The sequence below is a fragment of the Echinops telfairi genome, unplaced genomic scaffold (genome assembly GCF_000313985.2).
Source record: "Echinops telfairi isolate 266 unplaced genomic scaffold, ASM31398v2 ScPeMD7_7469;HRSCAF=8507_0, whole genome shotgun sequence".
Taxonomy (NCBI): domain Eukaryota; kingdom Metazoa; phylum Chordata; class Mammalia; order Afrosoricida; family Tenrecidae; genus Echinops; species Echinops telfairi.
This window is the reverse complement of record NW_022111372.1, coordinates 92,187,786-92,209,516: the sequence shown is the minus strand read 5'-3', so window position 1 is coordinate 92,209,516 and position 21,731 is coordinate 92,187,786. Positions and strand designations below refer to the sequence as shown.

The 21,731-nt window shown below is 40.0% G+C and overlaps 1 protein-coding gene across 3 annotated transcripts in view; it reads right to left on the bottom strand.

The window, feature by feature from the left end:
* Nucleotides 1-11,174: 11,174 nt before the first annotated feature.
* The window catches only part of NR3C1 (nuclear receptor subfamily 3 group C member 1), a 119,090-nt gene continuing 108,533 nt past the window's right edge, over nucleotides 11,175-21,731 (bottom strand). For all 3 annotated transcript variants that reach the window (XM_045284514.1, XM_004696693.3, XM_045284515.1), the window contains exons 8-9: nucleotides 16,109-16,266; nucleotides 11,175-15,403 (exon numbers count right to left, since the gene is read on the bottom strand). In XM_045284514.1, coding sequence (XP_045140449.1) covers nucleotides 15,251-15,403; nucleotides 16,109-16,266 — 311 coding nt within the window. In that variant the 3' untranslated portion in view covers nucleotides 11,175-15,250. The remainder of the gene's footprint in view (nucleotides 15,404-16,108; nucleotides 16,267-21,731) is intronic.

The following is a 21,731-nucleotide window of genomic DNA, read 5'->3' as shown; positions in this document are numbered from 1 at the left end:
AATGGATGTATGTATGGATTGTGATAAGAGTTGTATGAGCCCCCAATAAAATGATAAAAAAACCCCCAAAAAACAACAGCCACAATTGATGTGTGTATGGATTGTAATAACAGTTGTATGAGCCCCTAATAAAATGTTAAAAACAAACAAACAAAAACCAACAGCATGCCCTATCTGTATGCTGCAACAATAGATTGGGTTTTAAGGAGGGTTGATGCAATGTATAGTTTGAGTTGTTTCAGATTTGGTGAAATCATATTTTAACTATGTTTAAGCAATACAAGTACTGGCTGCTGTTTATTCCCACACTGGAAGGAACTGACATCTCCAGGTAGTAACAAGGGTCAGAGTTCTTATCAAAACTTTATTACTAAACTCTGGATAATCTCAGGCTTATCTCAGGACAATTGCTTCGGGGCAAGGCTTGTATCGTGGTTGGGAGTCAAAGATGACCTCTCCCCTCTCTCCCTGAGCTTGCTTCTAGACAGCATCCACAGCATGAGTCCACGAGGCCATGTCTTTACTGCAGGGAAGGAAAGGAAGATCCCCCTGGTGTGCACATGCAAGGCAGAAACCATTCAAACAGGACTTTATGAAATCCATAACCATGGCAGCTCTTATTCTTTGTCCTGTGCCCAGACTATCTCTGTCATGAAAATGCAAAAAGATCCCCAGCCCTCAGAATTTTATTTTGAATCTTTTCTGGGAAATAAGCCTTATTTGTAAACTGGCAAAAACAAAAACAAACGAATCCCCCTCCCCCACTAGGGCTGTGGAGATGAGCTGGCATCGACTCAAAGGCAGTGAGTTTGCTTTGGTGCATAAGGAAGCAGAGCAGATCTTCAGGAAAGAAAATCTGGATGTACAAGAATGAAGTGATGGTGGAAAATTTGACAGGATTGGTTTAGAAAAGTTAAAAAAATCAAAGCAACATAAATTATTTGTGAAGCTGAGCGTCTGAGGGAGTCTCGCCCTGCCCCCCCCAAAAAAACCACCCATGGAATATTTTTTCAAAGCTATGTATTTAAACTTTTTTTCTTCCAAAACAACCTTATTACCTTCAAAGTACTCTCAACTACACTTAATACATTTGTGAAATGTGTGATCCCATTCTGGGAAACATTTTTCAAACTCATCTGTTTGGATGGCTGGCAGTACCTCCCTCATTTTTCATCACCTCTTCTATGTCTTCAGTAATTGTCCTTTAGTGTCCGTCTTCATACGCAGAAGCAAAAAGAAGTTGAATGAAGTAAGGTCAAGTGAGTAAGGTGTGTGGGGCAAGACAGGTATGCTGTTTTCCCCCCCAAAATTGGCACACTGAGATGGCTGTGTGTATAGGTGCAATGTCGTGGTGGTAGCAAAACTCATCCCCCGTCTGCCACAAATCAGGCTGTTTTTGTAACACAGTTATGCAATCTTTTCAGAGACTCTAAATAGAATTCTTGATTAACAGTCTAACCTGGTGGAACGAACTCCAAATGCACTACTAGTCAACATTTTGGTCCATTTGGAAAGTGGATGGATGCCCAGAATGAGCCTTGTCTATCAATCGACATTTTACCTTTTTTGAAACGAGAAAACCACTCGTACACTTGAGTTTTTCCCATAGTGCTGTCCTTGTAAGCTGTGTTTAACATCACAACAGTTTCTTCAACACTTTTCCTGAGCAGGAAACCAAATTTCACAGCTGCTCGCTGTGCTCCTACATTGGCCATCACAAAAAAAACGAGGTTTGAGTAAAACTGCTTTTACCAAAAATTCACTGTGACCAGAGAACCTTCCCAGGCAACGCCACTGGGTGAATTAACTCAGAGTGAGTTGCTTGCTGCTTGCCTTTTGGGGGCAAAATGTGTACTACGAAAGCTCTACTCCACCCAGAGCAATTCCGTTTTTGGGGGAGTACCCTCTCACAGATCAGTCTAAACCAGGAGCAGATGCTTTCCACAAGTTAGCAAGAGGGAAATGGACTTTTTGAGGATTTTTACTGTATGGCAAAAGAAAAAAGATGTTAGCCCTTCGGAGATGAATGTGTGCAGCAAGTAGACCTTGTCTTGACTCTGGTAGGTTCTAGTGAGGACTTGGTTTGTCTTAGGCTCTTTCAGGAACATTAGCTGTTGAGTTAACTACTGGCTAGAATAAGACTCCAGAGACAGGATTCATGACTAGTTTGATGGAAAGCACTGTAAGGGAGTGAAGGGGATAATTCTAATCTAAGCAGGCTAACCCAACATGGCTAACCCAGCCTTTGAAGAGCTTTGCACAATTCTAGGAATGGTACAATAGGAAAACCTCTCCCTATTTCACACATGGTGGTGGGGAACCCAACCCATCAGCCCAAGGACATGTGACAGCTTGATCGCAGGTGCCCAGAACTTGGCAAAGACGAGTAGAAATGTCTCACTGGGTGCTTTGCTTACATCTCCAGATTTTCTTGCACCTTCTCTGTTGTCACACGTGTGCCTGCCTACAGTTGCTCCACCCCACCCTAGATCCAACCATCCCACATACGAGGATTCATCAGCCATAGCACAGAAATAGTGGTGGTGGTGGGGGGGAGCAATAAAATGAAGAAAAACAAAATCAAAACCAAACCCACTATCATTGAGTTGACTTGAACCCGATTGGAGCGGTTCATTATGGGAACAGGCAACTTCATCTTCCTCCTACAGAGCAAGGCTGCTGGGTTTGAACCCCTGCCCTTATGGTTAGCAGTCCAGTGCTTAACCTTTTGTGCCATCAGGACTCTTACAAATGGTGAAAGCAATGAAGGGAGCATAAAGTATGATTTACATGACATCTCAATTATATAAGAGTGTAGTTATATAGATAGGATTAAAAGTATATGGGCGGGAGAATGTACGTGGGTTATACACAAATATGACACTGTTTTATTCAAGTGAATGAGCATCAGCAGATTTGGGTATGGGGGTTGGTGGCCTGGAGCCAATTCCCTCACTAATGCTGAGGGAAAACTAGAATGCTCATAGCTTCCAGGTGCCAATTTTTGTCTTAATTAATGGGATTGGTTTGCTTGTGTTCTCAGATTCTTTGAAGCATTGCATATGAAATGTAATTGCATTTTCTGCAAATCAAGGTATTATTTTCTAAGAAATTATTTAATTGGATCCACACTCTAAAATAATGGAAGATAAAATTGTTTCTTTTTCTGAATCACCAAATGTAATTCCAAATTCCACACTGCTTTCCTATGAGAGATTTACAGCTAAGCTCTGTGACAGGACAGACAAGGTGGGTCAGCCTCCCCATTCTGGACCATGGCCTCACCTGTTGAATAGTTATTAACTGGGTGAAGAAAGAAATGAATACAACAGCACTAGACATTTGTATGTTTCTTAACTAAACATGGTGTATGTGAATGGAATAAGAATTCCCCATTTGACTAACACATCTTAAAAGGTGGTACCAAAACAATCCAATTTAGGTCGATTTTGTGCTTTGATTGGTATAGTTGTTAAACATACATTAAATCAAATTCTGAAAATTTGGTGCATTTAACATGGACCTAGCTGGAGCACGAATCACATAGGTGGAAATTCACTTTTGTGACATTGTATTAAATTATAAGGTGAATGAAGTCAAACAAAGAGTGTTTCTGTCATCAAACAGCTATGTGACCCTGGGCAAATCATTTACCATGCTTCTCAGTGTCAGTGGGAACCCTAGTGGTGCTGTTGAGTAAACATTTAACCACTAGCTTCAAGATTGGGGGTTCGAACCCATTCGCTGGTCCACAGAGACAGATTTCTTACGCAGAACCCCCATGTGGGCTCTCTCTGAGTCAGCATTGATGCCATGGCCATGGGGCCTACAGGAAACTCTCTGACTTCAGGGGTGGCCTACACATTGTAAGTTTTCATCAAGTACTACTTTTACAGGACACCTTTCGTTGTTCAAGTTATTCCAAATACTTGAAAGTAGTGAAACATTTTTACTAACTTTATTTAGGGAATACTGACATACTGTAACATTCATCCAATTAAAATGTTCAATCTTTGGTATTTTAGTATATTTACAGAACTGTGTAATCAGTGCCCTCTAATTTTAGAACATTTTCATGATCCCTTTAAGAAATCACAAAAACATTAGTACTCCTCCTTTTCCACCTAAACTCAACTCACTGCCATCGAGTTGATTCTGACTCAGAGCAGCCTTGCAGGACCGGGTGGCACGGCCCCTGGGTTTCCGAGCCTTAAATCTTTAGAGGAGCAGCAGCTGGTGCGTGTGAATTGCTGGCCTTGCAGTTAGTAAGCCGCGCAAGACTATGCCATCAGCACCTGTCCTGTTCCACCCAGCAACCACTACTTCGTGTCTTTGGACATTTCACGTGAATGGATAGACACATGAAGTAGCCATTTGAGTCTGGTTTCTAATGCTTGGCTTTACACGTTTGAGTCAACCGTGTTAGAGCATGTATTGATAGTTATTTTCTCTTTTATTCCTGGATAATGTTTCTTTGTCGAAGCAGGCCATGCTGTGTTCCCGCACTCTTCTGTTGGCAGTATTCAAGTCGCTTCAGCTTGTTCACTGCTGTCCCCTGTGTGCGACATCACTGTGAATCAGAGCGGATTCACGGCACCTGACGAGAACCACTCGCGGCTTTCCTGTCGGCATCTTCGTGTGCACGTGGGTTTTACATTTCCCGTTCTTGCCAATTAATGAGGTTCACTCAGTTACAGTGGCAGCCTTCTTGGGGGAACGCTCCATGATGGGGCAAAGACTGACAGGTTGCTTTTCCTTTCCTTGTCAGTGTCCGTATTGACCAGGAAAACTTCTGTATGAAAGACTTAGGCCAAATCCATCCCTTTGCTACGTCCTCCATCTTAATGGCCTCGACACGTCTCTTCTCTTTGAGATGCTGGCTTGGAGATGGAAGGCCCTTTCTGAAAGAGGCGCAGAGCCTGGGGCGGGGCGACTCCTGGCGAGTCTGAGAACTGCGCATCTGTGAGCCGATCAAGCTGCTGCGGCTTCTGCCGTGTCCGACTGTTCTCATTAGTCCGGGTTCGCGAGGCCAGGCGTTTGTGTATCGCTCTGCGCTCACACTGTTCTCCACCATTCACCTTGACTTTCTCTGTGTATTTTGGAGGAGTGGGAAGGATTAGAAAAGCATTTCCTCTAGACTCAAGCTGCGAGAGCTTTGCAAGCAGCCAATTATTGCCAAGTACAATAACCGGTCTCTCTTCCCCTGCTTTTCTACCTGTCCTATAGGGTCACTATGAGTCAGGATTGACTCCATGGCAGTGGGTTTATTCACCTGCAGCAACAGACAAGTCAGGGAGAGGAGACGGAGATGGCATGTACAGCAAATTGCTTCCGTGAACAACGGCCTCCTTCCTTATGAAACCAGAACTCGATGGTGCCCTAATACTATCACTGATCAAAGACTCTATTGAAGAATCCTGATCCAAAGGGGGAAATTACAGACTCTCAAATTCTCATGGACTCCAGCTTTTCTGGAGCTAGAATGCTGGATGAGTCCTCTAAATTATTGCCCTGACATAAACTTTAAACCAAAAATGTTCCCTGAAGCCATCTTAACACCAGTTTAACATAATCAGATTCAAAGCCTGCCTTGAACTGTGCTCTAAGAATTATCTACATAAAATCAAACCGACAAAAGAATAAACTTAAGGGGCAGTTCACACTCAAACTCACTGATAGGGAGTAGACTCAGACTCGGTCCTTTTGGGCAGGGTAGAATTGCACCTGAGGGTTTCCACGCCTGCAACTCCTGTGGGATTAGAAAACCTCTTTATCCCAAAGGGGCAGTTAGTTTGTGTTGTAAGGAGGGGCAATTCAGAAAAGTAGGTGAAAATGGTTGTGACACTTGGAGAATGTAAACAATGCTATTGAATTATACATGTAGAAACTGAATTTATGTTCTGTTGTGTCTGTTCTCAACAATAACAAAAAAAAAATGAAAATTTTAAAGGTTAACATGTATTAGAGCCCTTGCTTTATGGTGGGAATTGAGCCAAGCCGATTAAATATAAAGTACATTTAATTATCTCAATATTCTTTTACGATGCTGGTATTAATTCTATTTTTTCAAATGTGGAGACAGTATCATAAATGTAGTACTGACAAAATGGAGACTTGAACAGATTTATCTCACTCCAAAGGTGTAACTTCTAAGGTCCTAAAAGTTACTAATAATATGGATGTATGCCTTGCATTGGGTTTTGTATTTAAAACCAGGTGTTTCACTCTGAGATGTGGTGATGTTGGCAATCCTTTGCACATAGTTGTTTTCTCTGAGCGTGAGTAGAATATATAAATAGTATTAGGGGCAAGTATATTAATATTAAACAAGTAAGCTTCTATGCTGTCAAACTCGAGTTAATTTTTTAGAATGCAGCCCAGCAAAACCCCTTCTCACAAGCTTCCCTGCCACCTGTCTTATGTAATCAAACCACATTGTACCTGCCTCTGATAGAGCCGAACAGTTATTATCCATTTGCTTGTCTGTCTTTTGTATTAAAAAAAAATTTTTTTTGTTGCAATCTAAAACCATAACTCACACATTTTAAGTTCTCTCATGCCTGTGTATTTTAAGTTGATCCCATCTCCAGCTGTGAACTGCCACTTCCCTTTCTGTTCCTAAAGATTTGCCTTTTCTGCATGTTTCATGGAAGCAGAACCCTAATAGGTGGTCTTTGTGTCTGACTTCTTTCACTTAGCGTGAGGTTTCTGATGTTCACAAATGTATCAGTATTTAATTCTCTTTATTAAAGCATTCCGTTGTACAGCCACACCACGTTTTATCTGTTAGTGAGCAGATGGGACATCTGAGTTATTTCTGCTTTTTGGCTACTGTAAATGTGCATGCCAATGATGTGGCTGTTTTCATTTCTTAGGTCAATATCTAGATGTGGGATTGCTGAGTCACGTCTACTCATCTTTGATTCGCTGACGCCAGGAAGCTCACTTGTCCTGAGTAGAGCATAGGACTTCAAACTGGCCCATCCGACACACCCAGAACTGCTAAGTGAAATGATCAGAAGGTATCTGTGAAACAGTGTCATGTTCGATCAGCTTTTCCTTGGGCCTTTATGCACACTGCCTGGTCCCCCATTCTCTAAGTGTTCACTTTGATCCTGTTTTGGGTTGTTGTTTTGTTTTTTTGCACATTGAGCAAACAAATCTGGTGGTTTTGATGGCCTAGTTTCTTGTTTCCAGTGGAGTCCCCATGTACACTCATGGACAGTGCTTTGTAAGGCAGACTATGCCACCACAAACCACAAGAGTAGAAAACTTGCACTTTAAGTTGTGTATATGAGAGTGTATGCCCCCCAAACCCGCAATTTTTTCAAAGCTACACATTTAATTTTTCTTACAAAATGACCTTATTACCTTCGAAGTACTCTCCATCACACTTAATATATTTGTCAAATCTGCGATCCCATTTTTGGAAACACTTCTCAAACTCATCTGTTTGGATGGCTGACAGTTCCTCTTTTTTCCTCCACCTCTCTACATCATCAAATTGCTGTTTTTTCATGTCCCTCTTCATTCTCGGAAACAAAAATATGTCCAATAAAGCAAGAACAGGTGAATCAGGTGTGTGGGGCAAGACAGGCATGTAGTTCCTTGCCAAGAACTGGCACACTGAGATGGCTGTGTGAACAGGTGCATTGTTGTGGTGGCAAAACCCAGTCTCCCGTCTGCTTCCAATCAGGCCTTTTTGTTGCACAATGTTTTCAGAACCTCTAAATAGAATGCTTGATTAACAGTCTGGCTTGGCGGAATGAACTCCAAAGGCACTATGAGTTAACATTTTCATCTGACAGACATTCAGAACGAGGGTTTGTCATCAATCAATATTTCACCTTTTTTGAAACAAGAAAACCACTCATACACTTGAGTTTTCCCTATAGCACTGTCTTGTAAGCTGTGTTCAACATCACAACAGTTTCTATAGCATTTTTCTTGAGCAGAAAACAAAATTTCACAGCTGCAAGCTGTTCTCTTCAATTGGACAGCACAAAAAAGCAAGGTTTGAGTGGAAGTGCTTTTACAAAAAAAATCACTGTAACCAGAGAGAACCTTCCCAGGCAATGCCACTGGGTGCACTAAGACAGAGTTGCTTGATGCTCACCTAGCCGGAAAAATGCATACTACAAAAACTCTGCCCAGCGCAATTCTATTTGGGGGGGGAGGGGTTACCCCTTGTACGTTATTACTCTGTGACTATTTCTGGTGAGGGTCTATGTAAAATAAACAGGATGAGTCTTGTTCAAGAAGTAGGTTGGGCAGAGTGAGGAAACAGGCTTTGAGTGTTAGATGTGGTCTACATGAGCTTTTGTTCTGAAATTTAGATGTTTCTATTAATACATAGTAAAAATGTTGTCCTAATGAAGCATTGATTCATTTTAACTTAGAAACAGGAAGCCTAGGTTCTTGCAACAGAAAGAAAGCACTATAAAGTTAAAGCTGTTAAGAGCCACTTGCTGTCAGCTAAAGGAGATTAGTTGAAGATCTTAGAAAACAAATATTCAACGAGTGTAAAATCCCTCTGAATTTCAAACCTTTTCTATACCCAAACTCTAGCTCTTTTTTAACCTAAGCAGAGAACAAATTCTGACTTGCATCAGAGTTTTCGGGTTATAAACAACCGCCTTTCTTAATCGGAGTGAATCTCTATGTTCTATGTCATTTGAGAAATGCTGATTTTCCTGTGGACCTTGGGAATTGAGGCAGGCTCCTTGAATATTTGAGAAGCTAAAGAATCTTCTGTCATCTGAGGGCAGTCACTGTTGGCACCAACAACTTCACAGGGCATAGGACACACGTTTTTAAAGACAACGAAATATGATTAATTTCAAAACTGAATGGCAGCAAAAAGGGATTCAATGAAATGAATCACATTTGTCGAAGGCCTGACACATACTAATCCATGGGGGTTTATCTGCTCTAGTTAGAAGTTTCCTATGAATAATTTTTCAGTAGTGGTTAATAGCATGGTCTCTGAAGCCTGAGGATGCCCAGGTTATAAAAATTTAAGTCCTTCTAACAGTTTCTAACCGCTGATCACAGGCAAGCTAGCTACTCAATTTCTTTAAGCCAATTTTCTCCTCTAAATACAATAGACGTTGTAACAGCATTTTATAAAGTTGCTAACATTAAATAATGTACACCTGCCGGTAATGTATTCTTATCTTATTATCTGACATTTCACACTTCAGACAATAGTAAAACACACCCACACGATCTGTTTGGCTCATTAACTACGTATATCTGGCAGCAATGAATTCAGAGGTATGAAGTGACAATAAATGCTTGTTGGGATGGTTATGTGTCAATTTGGCTGTACCACGAGTCTCAGTGGTTTACCAGTTATACAACAATGAAAATTTGGCAGCAAGGTAGTTTGGGAGATTTGAAGTCATTCTCCATTTTGTGATCGAAGGTAGCCATTATCCATGTTCACATATTATCCATTTGCTCTTTAAGAACCTGGTCTTTGGAACCTGACCACCTTGATAAGTGAGGACTTGATGTTTATGGCAAGTGGTACCTGGTAATATAATGAATGCCCAGTGAATGTCACACACTACTGAATATAAAACAGCATAATTTACAACACAAAGTTCTTTGAGGCTTGAAGATCAAAGACATGCTCTCTGATGAATGGCCTCATCACTGAGGCTTACTACTCAAACGTCAATAAGATGAAAATCCACAGCTATGAATCATTTGCTTTGGCTGAGTTTGGCAAGTTTGTCTTTATGGAATTGGTATCTTCCTCAGCAGTTTTCATTTTATTCATTTACTTGTTCATTCCTTTATCCACTGGGTAAGAATTTACTGGTACAATGTATGTGAAAATGTAAGGTTTATGCTTAAAAGTGAAAGAATGAATATATATTTTGGTGTCACATCTGTCACCTCTACTTTTTCTTAAGATACTGGGAAAGGAGGTCTACGATACATATCTTTTTGTAGTGGGCTATGTGTTGGGCTGCAAACCATATGGTCAGTTCAAATCCATTGACTGCTCCCAGGGAGAAAGATGAGGTTCTCCTTTGTAAAGATCTCAAACCAAACTCACTGCCATGGAGTCAATGCTGACTCATAGTGACCCCTGTGGGTTTCTGAGACTGTCACTGTTTTTTTGGAGTAGAAAGCCCAGTCTATCTCCTGCGGAGCTGCTGGTGGTTTTGAACTGCTGACCATGCAGATCACAGCCCAATGCATAAAGAGCTACAACCTGCAAAAATCCATAAGGGGCAACACTACTCTGTCCTAAGAATCAAAACAGATTCAGTGGTCCCTTTTTTTTTTTTGAAGTTGTTCCTTCAAATACTTTAAGTGACTGAGGGTGATGGTGGCATTGTTCTTACGCTTGTTTTATCTTCTGCACGCATCATACAGCAGGCACGAAGCCCACACCTGATGTACATGTGGTATGTGGCAGATAAGTAAACTTAATGTTACTTTCCTTAGTGCTGGGAGTTCTCTTGTGGAGGTGAGTAGTGATAGAAGAGTTTGTTAGGTCAGCAAGTTGAAAACAGTGTCTTTAGAAAATATTGGGCAGATTGTATAGAAGAGCTGGCTTGAATTTCCCCTCTTCTGCTTTTGCCTTTTGTATTGTACAGCATACTATGACTTAAAATGTCCATGCCACTTTCCTTGGAAAGGTGTCAAATACTAAGGACTTGGAATAGCTAGCTTTCATTAGGAACCCTACTGGCATAGTGGATTACCTGTTGGGCTGCTAACCACCAGGTCACCAGTTCAAACCCACTAGCCACTTCCTGTTGTGGTAGGGTTGGAAACTCAAAGGGGTGGGGTCTGCTGTCAGCAGTGCTGCCATGAGTTGGAACTGACTGGATGGCAGTAAGCTTGGTTTTCTGGTGTAACATTTGTTCAAATAAAGTGTCCTCATCTTACATGATAAAGACTTGCTGAATGGGCAGCTGTCTCAGGAGTGAGTTTTTCCTTCCTGTGACTGTAGTATAGCAATGGACTTGAGAGTCATTTGGAGCATACAGCCTGTCAGTAGGGTTATGCTAATTTTAAACTGATGCCATACTAGTAAGCCAACAGTGTCACATGGACAATGCCTACTTTATCGTCTTGAGGCTCTTCGAGCAGGGCCTCTGGGGAAGTCAGAACTGCATGGTCACTGCAAAAGCATGTTGGAGGCACAGGAGGAAAAAGCAGATTTTCTTTATTATGGTGTTTCTCCATATTTGGCATTGCTATAAATGGCTAACTAACATTTACTGCCAATTCGGTACAAATGTGTGGTTTGGTAATACCAGAACAGCAAATTTAAATGAAAATAAAAGTTAAACATTTCCATACAAGATCTTACAGTCTGACATTGCACTATGTAGTTAAAGACATTTTTTCCACTACAGATTATTATTCAGCGTGAATAAAAAAACTACAACTTTTATTTTTTAAACAGGAGTCACTGGTTTTAATTTTTACACATTTTAAAATTACTGTGATAAAAAATAATGAAAAAGCTTCTTAATAATGCCATACACAGTATAATATATAGATTTGTCCCCATTATATAGCATTTGTTTAATAATACAAAATAGAATATTGACACACTGGAATCTATATGTAATTAAGCAAATTATTTGAGGAGGGTTATTTTCAATATAGCCTTTCATCAGAAAATAAAATCTTTCTTTCAGGCATTTTCTAGAAAGACGCTAATCCTTTCCTGAATACCTGGTCACTAATCTTTGGCGGACCAGGCTAATTGAGAATAGTCTGGAAAATGATGAGACTTCCATCCACAGTGGTTTCAAGCACCTTCGTGACAAAGCTTTAATTTCCCTTCCAACACTGAAATCAGGCACAGCAAAACACACTCATCTACAGCTACACTGTCTGGGGGACAAACCAAGATGGAAAGCTCACCAAGGGCTGCCGTGGTGCTTTAATTGTGACCGATCAGTGTGTGACCATATTGTTCATTCCATGATGATGTACTTTTTTAGTGTATCTAAAGGGGGGAATGAAATAATACAATTGAATGATAGGCTGTACAGATGGGTAAAACTGGAATGGCGCATGCCCCCGCCGCCAATATTCTTGCCGGAGGCTAGCTTTCTTTCATGTGCATGCCCACAACTTATTCTATGCTCCGCACAGAGATCCTGTTACATTTCCCTCCTGGGGTGGTCAAAGCTCTTATTTACTTTTCCCTTTCAGGACCAGGAAGGTGTGCTTCGAGGTGCCCCCGTGTAATTCTAGAAAAATGGGCATATAATTGAGAGCAGTATTTCCTTAGCTCACTTCAGTTCAACTTGTACAGTATCCCAGAGCAAGACCTAAAAGTAAGGTGCCATTTTTTGTCCCCCCCACCCCCGCTTTCCCAGCATTATTTAAAAATACTTTATAGATTTGTTGTGGGAGTCACCTCAGCATGTCCTCAACTCCCACAGAAGCCACTACAAACTAAGCAGTCTGATGTGGCAAGAGCCCACACACAGAGCTTGAAGCTGCTTTCAAGTAGCACCGTGTCTTATTTTTTCTTCACTCGAATCCACAATTATACTAAAACAATTAAGAGAATTTCTTTCTTTCCCACATACTCTGAATGGGCAGCCTCTTTTTCTATCTAAGGAATAGCCTCCTATAGTTGTTTTACTTGATTTCCTGTTGACAACAAAATGTACATGTGTTTGCACAAAGCTATGTATTTTTACAGCCAAGGTTTTTGGAACCAAAGGTTAATGTATGATGTGCTTTCTAGGTTTAACCACATGGCATTCTGTACATGAACAATAATTCACGTTTCAGAAGCTCTTATTGAAGCTTAACACTGTCATTGAGAATGGTATTCAAGCGATATTTCATAGGCACCATTAATTTTCACATCCAGTTGGGCTACAAACCATCTTAAAATACTTTGAGATCAATTCAAACTATTACAAAAGGAACATTCCCTTTTAGATATCATTCAAAAAAGCAAATGATTACATTATTAAATAATTTCTCCAATACTGAAAATAACAAATAACATTAAAAAAAAAACATTTAAAAGGAAACATAAACATGTCCTCATTTTATCTGGAAATGAACTCTTATTGGAGGATAGAAATGAATTAGTGTATTATTGGCAACCTATGAGATTCTGCACTATTTACATATTGCTGGTACCTCTATGCATATTATTGCCAAACTTCTAAAGCCTCTGATTTTATATTAGATTGTTGATGAGGCTGTTATGTGAAAGTAACCCTGCTATTGAATGGTGCCTGTAAGTATGTAAGCACCATCTGTCTGTCACATTTACACATTTGCACACAGGGGGTGAGTAGTACTCTAGCCACCCTGTGCTGGCAGACTGACTCACGGTTGGAATGAGGAGGTGGTCAGAATGGGAGGCAGAGGAATTACTTCCTGTGATCGGATGGAGACGGAGCCTCAGCAACCTCACTGCACATAGGCCAATCTCCATTGCCCTCTTCCCCTAGAGCAAACCTGCTTGGTTTGTGAGACCATCGCTACCTGTCTGAATGCTCACACACACTAGAAATCATATAGGTTATCCATCAACATTTCTTTGACCCCTACAAAAAATATATAACATGTCGTGATAAAACAATCTCATCTAAAAATCATTCTTATTTTACACTATACAAGCTATTTTACAATCATTTTAATAAATTGCATGTAAAACTGCAGTAGCCCTTCCCTTCCCAGATTAGTGAATACCAATATGATATATATCTGAAACTATAACTAAATATAAAAATATATTAGAAGTTTCATATTTTTAATATTAGATTTTCAGTTTCCTATTACACAAATAATTTGGCCACCTTAAGTAGAAATCAAATTTCTTGTGGCTTAGTAAATATGTTAAGTTTTGAGTTTACAGAAAGTTGGTAAGGTGCACACAGAAAGGGCTACTACAGCTTCTAATTTGTTAAAAATGATAATTCTCAACAATGGGGAGGAGAAATTCATGACTGTGTTAAACTCTGGGACATGTAACGACGTGTAGTTTTACACACATGGAAGTCTGACATACAGTTCTACATCACAAAATCCTTAGCTGAGTTTCCCTGTACCAACAGGAAAGATAAACCAATTGGTGACAGATGGGAATGTGAAAATGGGTGTCTAGCCACTTTTGCCGTATTAGAGATGGATTTTTTTTTTTTTGGCGAGGAGTGGGGTGGGAAGCAAAGTTTAGTGAAAGGAATTAACTTGTTCTGATTTTAAATCTCTCAGCTGTGTTATAGCTGGTTATTTGAAACCTTGTACAAACTACTACCAAAGGTTCTGAAAGACAATGAGTTTACCAATTCTTTTGCCACTGAACCCTTTCAGAGAAAGTATAAACAGGGCCTCTTGGTAGTCCCCCCACACTCCCGCCACAGGTCTTCTGCAACCTCATCCAGTTTACCAAGCAGGCCATTAGACTAGGTGCTCTATACCAGTTAGGATGGATAATTTGCACAAGCTACAGAATTCTCCAATGAAGCAGATATATACAAAATATGAGCTGTTTTGACAAGAATACTGGAGATTTGAGTCGATTTTTGTGGTCTTCTGACAGCTAAGTGCCATCAGGGTAGAAGCACCAACCCATTTTCACACAGAAGATTAATGTTTGGAGTTTATTTAGGAAAGCTATGAACTAGCTGCCCATCTCAAACAGCTGTACAACAGGCAACTTGAGTACAAAAATTACTTAAGAAGAAATGAGCAAACAATGTTCACTGAATATAAAGGAAATTGTTAAAACCAGACAGTAATAGCTATAAAAGGCACAACTTCCCTTTTCTGATATACACTTGTAAACTTTTTTTCAGGTGTCCATGCAAAAATAAAAAAATTGCTACCTTAACTATAGAGGGGAAATACACCAACAAAAAGTCTAGAAAAATTTATCCAGCTAACTGAAAAGTATGAGCAGAAAGTGTGCAACACAGACCTGGGGCACTGGTGGTTCAGGTGCCATCCTTCTCCGAGAGTGTAGGTGAACCCCACCTTATTGTTTCAAATTCCTGGGACACACCAACTAATGAATTCCACTTTCTACTTGTGCCACCACGGAAAGTGATGACTCAACTGCTTCTCCTGCCAAGTCTTGGCCCTCTATAAACCACAAGTAGTGCGTGTTTAAAACAAGCACAGAAACAAGACGAAACAGACAAAAAGGAGGAGGAAAAACACTGCTACAGGACAAACTGCTCGTCTGTACAATAAAAGCGGTGAACTCTCTTTAAGGCAACCTTTCTTGTTAAGGCAGTCACTTTTGATGAAAAAGAAGCTTTTTGATATTTCCATTTGAATATTTTGATAACTGATTGGTGATGATTTCAGCTAACATCTCTGGGAACTCAATACTCATGGTTTTATCCAAAAATGTTTGGAAGCAATAGCCAAGGAGATTTTCAACCACCTGCGAGCAAGAAAAGAGACATCAATGATTAGTATTAGAAACTGATCCATAAGGAAATCTTATGCTTATTGACCTTTATTTTTAAAAATACTTTTATTGGGGGCTCTTACATCTCTTATCACAATCCATACATTCATGTGGTGTGTCAAGCACATATGCTACCATCTTTTAAGTTATATGCAAACTTCTGTGAGGTGACATTTCTCATAATGAACTGTAGCATGGACATATTCTAATTTGTGAGGTTAATCATAAAAATATGGAATTCTACCTTCAAAAATAGCTCTACTAAATCTATAATAGTATCATATTTTATCATCTATACTGGTGTATAAAAAGCCGAACTTTCCAGCACATTTTTAATGCAGTTTTTGTGGTAAAATTAGGTGCCTCGGCTGATATTCGGGTCGGCTTATACTCAAGTATACACAGTAGATGAAATTATTTCATAACTGACAATAGAAAAATATGCATACAACTGAAGTGTATAAATGAAACTAAAACCATTATCAAAATCTACAAAATGGAGATGGCGGTAATGTGTGAAGAACTATTGGTGTATATTATAAACACACACAAAGTTCATGGAAAAATGAAATGAAAATATTAATAGAATTTTTCAACAAACTTTTTTTGGGTCCCTTCATCCATAACCAGAACACACCTTATTTTCTACACAGATTTGGGTTTATGTTTCACACTTACATCATGCATGGAGTCCAGGAGCTTCGTCAGTTGGTAAAACCGCTGCCAGTTCTGACTGGAGTTTCCCTCCCGTTTGACGATGGCCTTTCCAAGCTCTTTGATGTAGGTCATTCTAATTTCATCAAACAGCTCTTGACTCTTCAAGCCTTCTTTAGGAACTGAAATGGTTAAAGGTGGAGTTTAATTAATAATTTCCTTGCTGTATCTTTACATATGTAGGACATTAAACAGCACACTTTACGATGATCATTCTAAAATAGAAGTATGACTTCCAAGAGTCACAGGGCTACAGCTGAGGGGACGTGAGATGAAAGCCGGAGAAGCTGTTGGAGCCACTCCGATGCACAGAGCCCCTGCATCGAGCAGAATGAAAAGCACTGCCTGGTCCTGGTCGTCCTCGTAACTGCTGCTGTTGGAGCCCACGGTTGTATTCTGTGTCATTCCATCTCTCTGAGGGTCTTATTTTTTAGTGACTACCAAGCATGATTTCCTTCCCCGGGAACTACTTCCTATTCACATATCCAGAGTACACGAAACCCACTATCCAGACTGTAGCATCTGGTTATACTTCTTGTTTGTTCATTCTTGCAGTCCACAATATTCAATTGCATTTTCTTCAGCCAGGCACCCATTCGAATGCATCTTTGGTTTGGTTTTGTTTTCCTTATTCTACTGTCCACCTTCCATATGCACATGAGATGATTAAAGAGACAGGTTGGCTCCTCTAAACCTCAGTCCATCGTCATGGAGCCCCGAGTCTTTGGCTGCATAACTAACTGCAGGTGTAAGATGAAATCTCATGAAGCCACACAAGACCACATCAGGAAATAAAAATTACTGTGGCAGTATAGTTCACAGAGCTGAACACTTTTTTCACTCCTTATAGCTAGAATGGAGAGGTCTCAATGAAATATGCCGGATTTTCAGCAGACAAACGAGATGGGCCACTCTTTAGCAATAAGGTTAAAGTAGCCATAGCCATAGAACAAAGGCTTCTTGAGAGCAGGTTCTCATGGGGTGGGGGAGGAGGGTGAGTTTGCTTCCCAGCAACGTTTGGAGATATAAGTGGTGATGGTATGTCTTTATCAAAAAGACATGATCCTGAATGATTTTTACACTGAATTAAGAGCTTAAAATTTATATTTTAAAACTTATGAAACTAAAACAATAGATAAATTCTCCATTAGAATTGGAGATGTGAACACACCCTTCTCAGTGACTGAGATAACTAAGACAATAGACTTGAAATGTTCTATTTTTCAAGTGTACATTGAATATTTACCAAGACTGATCGTAATCTGAAACATTAAAAATTCTGCATATTCAAAGCAAGCAGCAGTCAAGAAAGCAAACGATGTATTGCACTGGCTAAACATAATGCGAACGTTCTTTTAAAACTATTAAAAACCAAAGATGCCAGATTAAGGTGCATCTGACTCAAGCAATGGCATTTTAGTTTATGTCCACGTGAAAACTAGAAAATAAGGGAGACCAAAGAGCTGATGCCTTTGAAACATGGGATTTTAAGTACTAAACAGACATCATGAACTGCCACAGTAGTATGGCCAGAACCTCCTTAGAAGTGAAGACAGTGGCCTTTTCCTATGCACTTGACATGTTACCTGGAAGGCCATCATGCTTGGTAAAGTAGAGGACCAGTGAAAAGGAGGGACCACTCAATGAGACAGACGGACATACTGGCTGAAACAATTTTAAGGATGGCACAGGACTGGACTGAGCAGTTTTTTTCTTCTGTTGTATAATAGGGTTGCTATAGGTCAGACCCAATTCAATGGGGCACCTGACAAAAATAAACACATACAAGGAAAACTGACAAGAATTAAATGAAAAAAATAAGTCCTTAACTAATCTATCAGGAAAAATTCCCAAATATGAATTGAAGAAAAATTTGTGGTGCTACAAAAAAAGGTGCTTAGATGGAAATTTGCAGCAAAAAAGGATTATGCTAGGAAAGTCTCAATTGTCTAAACTTATACTAAACAACTAGTAAATAAAGAGTACATATTAAGAGAGAATAGAAACTCAGCTAATCCACAGAAAGTATTCACAATGGCAGGAGAAAGATGAGTTTTCCATTTCCACTAAGAGCTAGTCTCAGAAACCCACAGGGGCAGCTCTACCCTGCCCTATGGGGTCCCCATGCGTTGGAATCAACCCTAAGGTAGTGAGTTTGGTATATATATATATTAAATTTATATCATTTTTCTTAAGTCTTCCCTTTCCCATTCCATATACCCTTTACTTCCATTTCTTGTCTTATTGTATGAACTAGGATTTCCAGGACGCTGTTGAACAGCAGTGGTGCAAGATGATATTTTTGCTTTGTCATCCATTTTAGGAGAGAAAGTACCACTTACAAGTAGACAAATTTTTGGCAGATGTGTAGTATCAGATTGGTGACGTCCCTTCTATTTTTAGTTTTGCTGCATATTTTTACAATGAATAGGTAAAGGAGATTTTCCACATATCCTTTCCGTTTCTACTGATGATGATTGCTGTGATTACCCCCCCACTCCCCTCAGGCTGTTGATGTGATGAGCTGCATTACTGATTTTTGAATGGTGATCCATGTATATAGAAAAAAATCTCACTTGGTCATAGTGTAAGTATAATTATTTTATACATATTAGATTTGCTATTTTGTTGAGTCTTTTTTATTTTAGACTGATGTTAACCTTATAGGATGAGTATCATTTCTTCCTTAGATGTTTGGTAGATTTCACCAGTGAAAGCCATCTGAGCCTTGGGGCTTTCTATTTTAGACACTAGTTACTGTATGTACTTCTTTAAAATATCATGCCTATTCATACATAGTACCCTTCTCCCCTCTTGGAGTTTTGTTAGGTTGAACTGTTCCATTTCATCTTAAGACATCACATTATTTGGCCTAGGTCTGCTCATATCAACCCTTTATTTTAGTTAATGGCTATGGAGTAAGTGGTGATGAACCCCCTTTTCATCTCTAATACAGAAAGCTCTTATGAGAGCACTCCTGCTGGCTTCCCCTGGGGAATTTGCACTTCAGGTACTTTCCTGCGTCTGCCCACTGGGCTGTGGCAGGTGATGATGTAGGTGAACCTCAGGCAGGCAGTGCTTCCAGGGCCCATGGTCACAGGTTGGCTGTTCCCAGATGCACCATAGCAAGCTCCAGGAGCTCCACAAGTGGGTGGAACCTGCAGAGGCTGAAGGCTGAACTCTGAATTCGTGGTCCAGCACTGCCATGCAGGGTCCCAGGCAAAGCTGTCGGCCTACTCTGTGAGATGGACTTCAGAGAGCTCCAGAAGCATCAGAAAACAAGTCGATTCCAGGGGTCAGTATCTTGAGGACATGGCTGTGGGACTTCAGAGGGATGGCAACACCTGGACACTATGCAGAGGACCCTGGACAAGGTGGTGATGCTGGAGAACTACAGCACAGTGCTGTCAGTAGGCAACAGCATTACCAAGCCAGAAGTGCCCTTCAGATTAGAGCAAGTCGCAGCCTTGTAAGGAGAGTAAAGGGTCCTCAGACTGTGGTTCTAGGGGCTATTTCAGCTTCTTTAGTGTGAGTCACCTTGGATCCTTGGTGATCTTCACATGACGTGACATCTATCTTTATTGTGTTTGTGCTTGCTTGTCTGTGCTGCTTATAACTCAGCAATGGTAACGATTTAAGAGCCACCGTGTCCTGACATCCAAAAAGTGGATGAGCTGACTGAGAAGAACTGGGAAAGTCAAGGCAAACATTTGTGGCAAGTTTGTGATCATCAAGCACAGACCCTTTTCCTTTAAGGAAGGTGGCCTATGAAATGCGGTAAACCCTATTTTTCAATTTATTATAATAGAAACTATTCAGAAATGAGACCTGAGGGAATTAATGTATTTAAAGCCTTCTCTGTTAAGCTTCATTCAACGTATGCTAGAGATAAACCATTTGACTATGATCGAACTGGGGCATCTCTCAGTACCTTCTTCAACACAAATCACAAACTGTGCAGTGGGTTTTTAAACATAAGAGATCAGGGACAGCATTAGATAAAGAGGAAAAATTCTTTACATATAGGGAGGGCTCATGCAAGGGAGGAGTTCTATAACAGTGAAGAATAGGGAAAAACTTATCGATGCTCAAGAGAACTGACACAAGTATCAATGTAAATGTGATGAATATGAGAAAACTGTTTTTGGTGAGCAGCCACACTACAAATGTAGTCAAAATGGGACTAACTTTAGCAAAAAAATTATCTTACTAAAACTTTACTAGACATCAGAACACACACAAAAGGACTCACTGATCTTTCCTATTGATTTCCTGTTTTCAATTTTTATCAATTTCTGCTAGTTTTATTATACTGCTGTTCTTTTCCTAATTTCTTGCAAAATTTAAGAGTGATTTTAGTGTTTACTTCTTTCCTAATATATGCATTTAGTGCTATAAATTTTCCTCTAAGAATTACTTTTACTATATAATGCAACATATTTAAAAAATTTATTTTAAGTAATACATTTCTAAATAGCACACCGGCCAGATATTTTGGGTTATTGTTCTAGCCACCTTGATGGTTTGGATGCTCACTTTGATTGCTGTTCTGGAAGGTTCGTTTTATGGCTAGAATAAAGCCTATCACGATGACTTAGAGATGAATGTACACTTCTTGTTGGATGGACTATTTTATAACTGTGATTAGATCCAGGTGCTCAGTGGTGCTGCCCAGGTCAACCCATCCTTACTGCAAGAGAGGGTGAAAGGGCATAATCTCTAGTAACTGGCTTGTGTACACATCTATCACTTTTTGACTCCTACATTTTGACGTTACTAGGTGATATTTAGGACTATTATGGAATGTGCATCTTTATTCTTGCTAATTTCTCCAACCCCTAATGTTTTTGTGTGTGGTCTAAAATACATCTACTACTGCTTTTAAAACAATGTTGGCATGTTACATCTTTCTCCATCTCCTCACTTTTATTCTATTGTTTTCAGGTGTCGTGAGCCCTGACTCATAGCAACCCTATACACAACAGAAGGAGACAATCTCGTTCCGCATCATTCTGACAATTGTTAGGCTGGAGTCTACTGTTGCAGCCACTGTTAAATCCGTCTGGTCCAGGGTCTTCCTCTTTTTCGCTCATCCTCTACTTTATGAAGCATTTCAAAACCTTTTCCAGGGTTTGATCTCTCCTGATAACATGTCCAAAGTATGTTAGACCTAGTCTCCCCACTCTTGCTTTTAAGGAGCATTTTAGGCGTACTTCCTACAACAGATTTGCTTGTTCTTTTGACAGGGCAGTGTGCTTAAATATTTCTAGCTAACACCATACTTCAAATGCATCAATTCCTCAGTCTTCCTAATTCATTGTCCAACTTTCACATGTACACAAGGCCGGTGAAAACACCGTGTGAGGCACATGAAAGCTCTCGGCGATATCCTTGCTGCCTGGCACCTTTAAAAGGTTCTTTTCTAGCACATTTGCCCAAAGCAAGGTCACTTGAGTTAACGGTTGCTTCCATGAGCATTGCTTGAACGCTAGATAATTTTAACCTAGTTGTCTTTTAAGTGGGTTTCCTATAGATAATATAGAGTTGAGTCTTATAATTGGTATATTTAGACTATTTATACTAACAG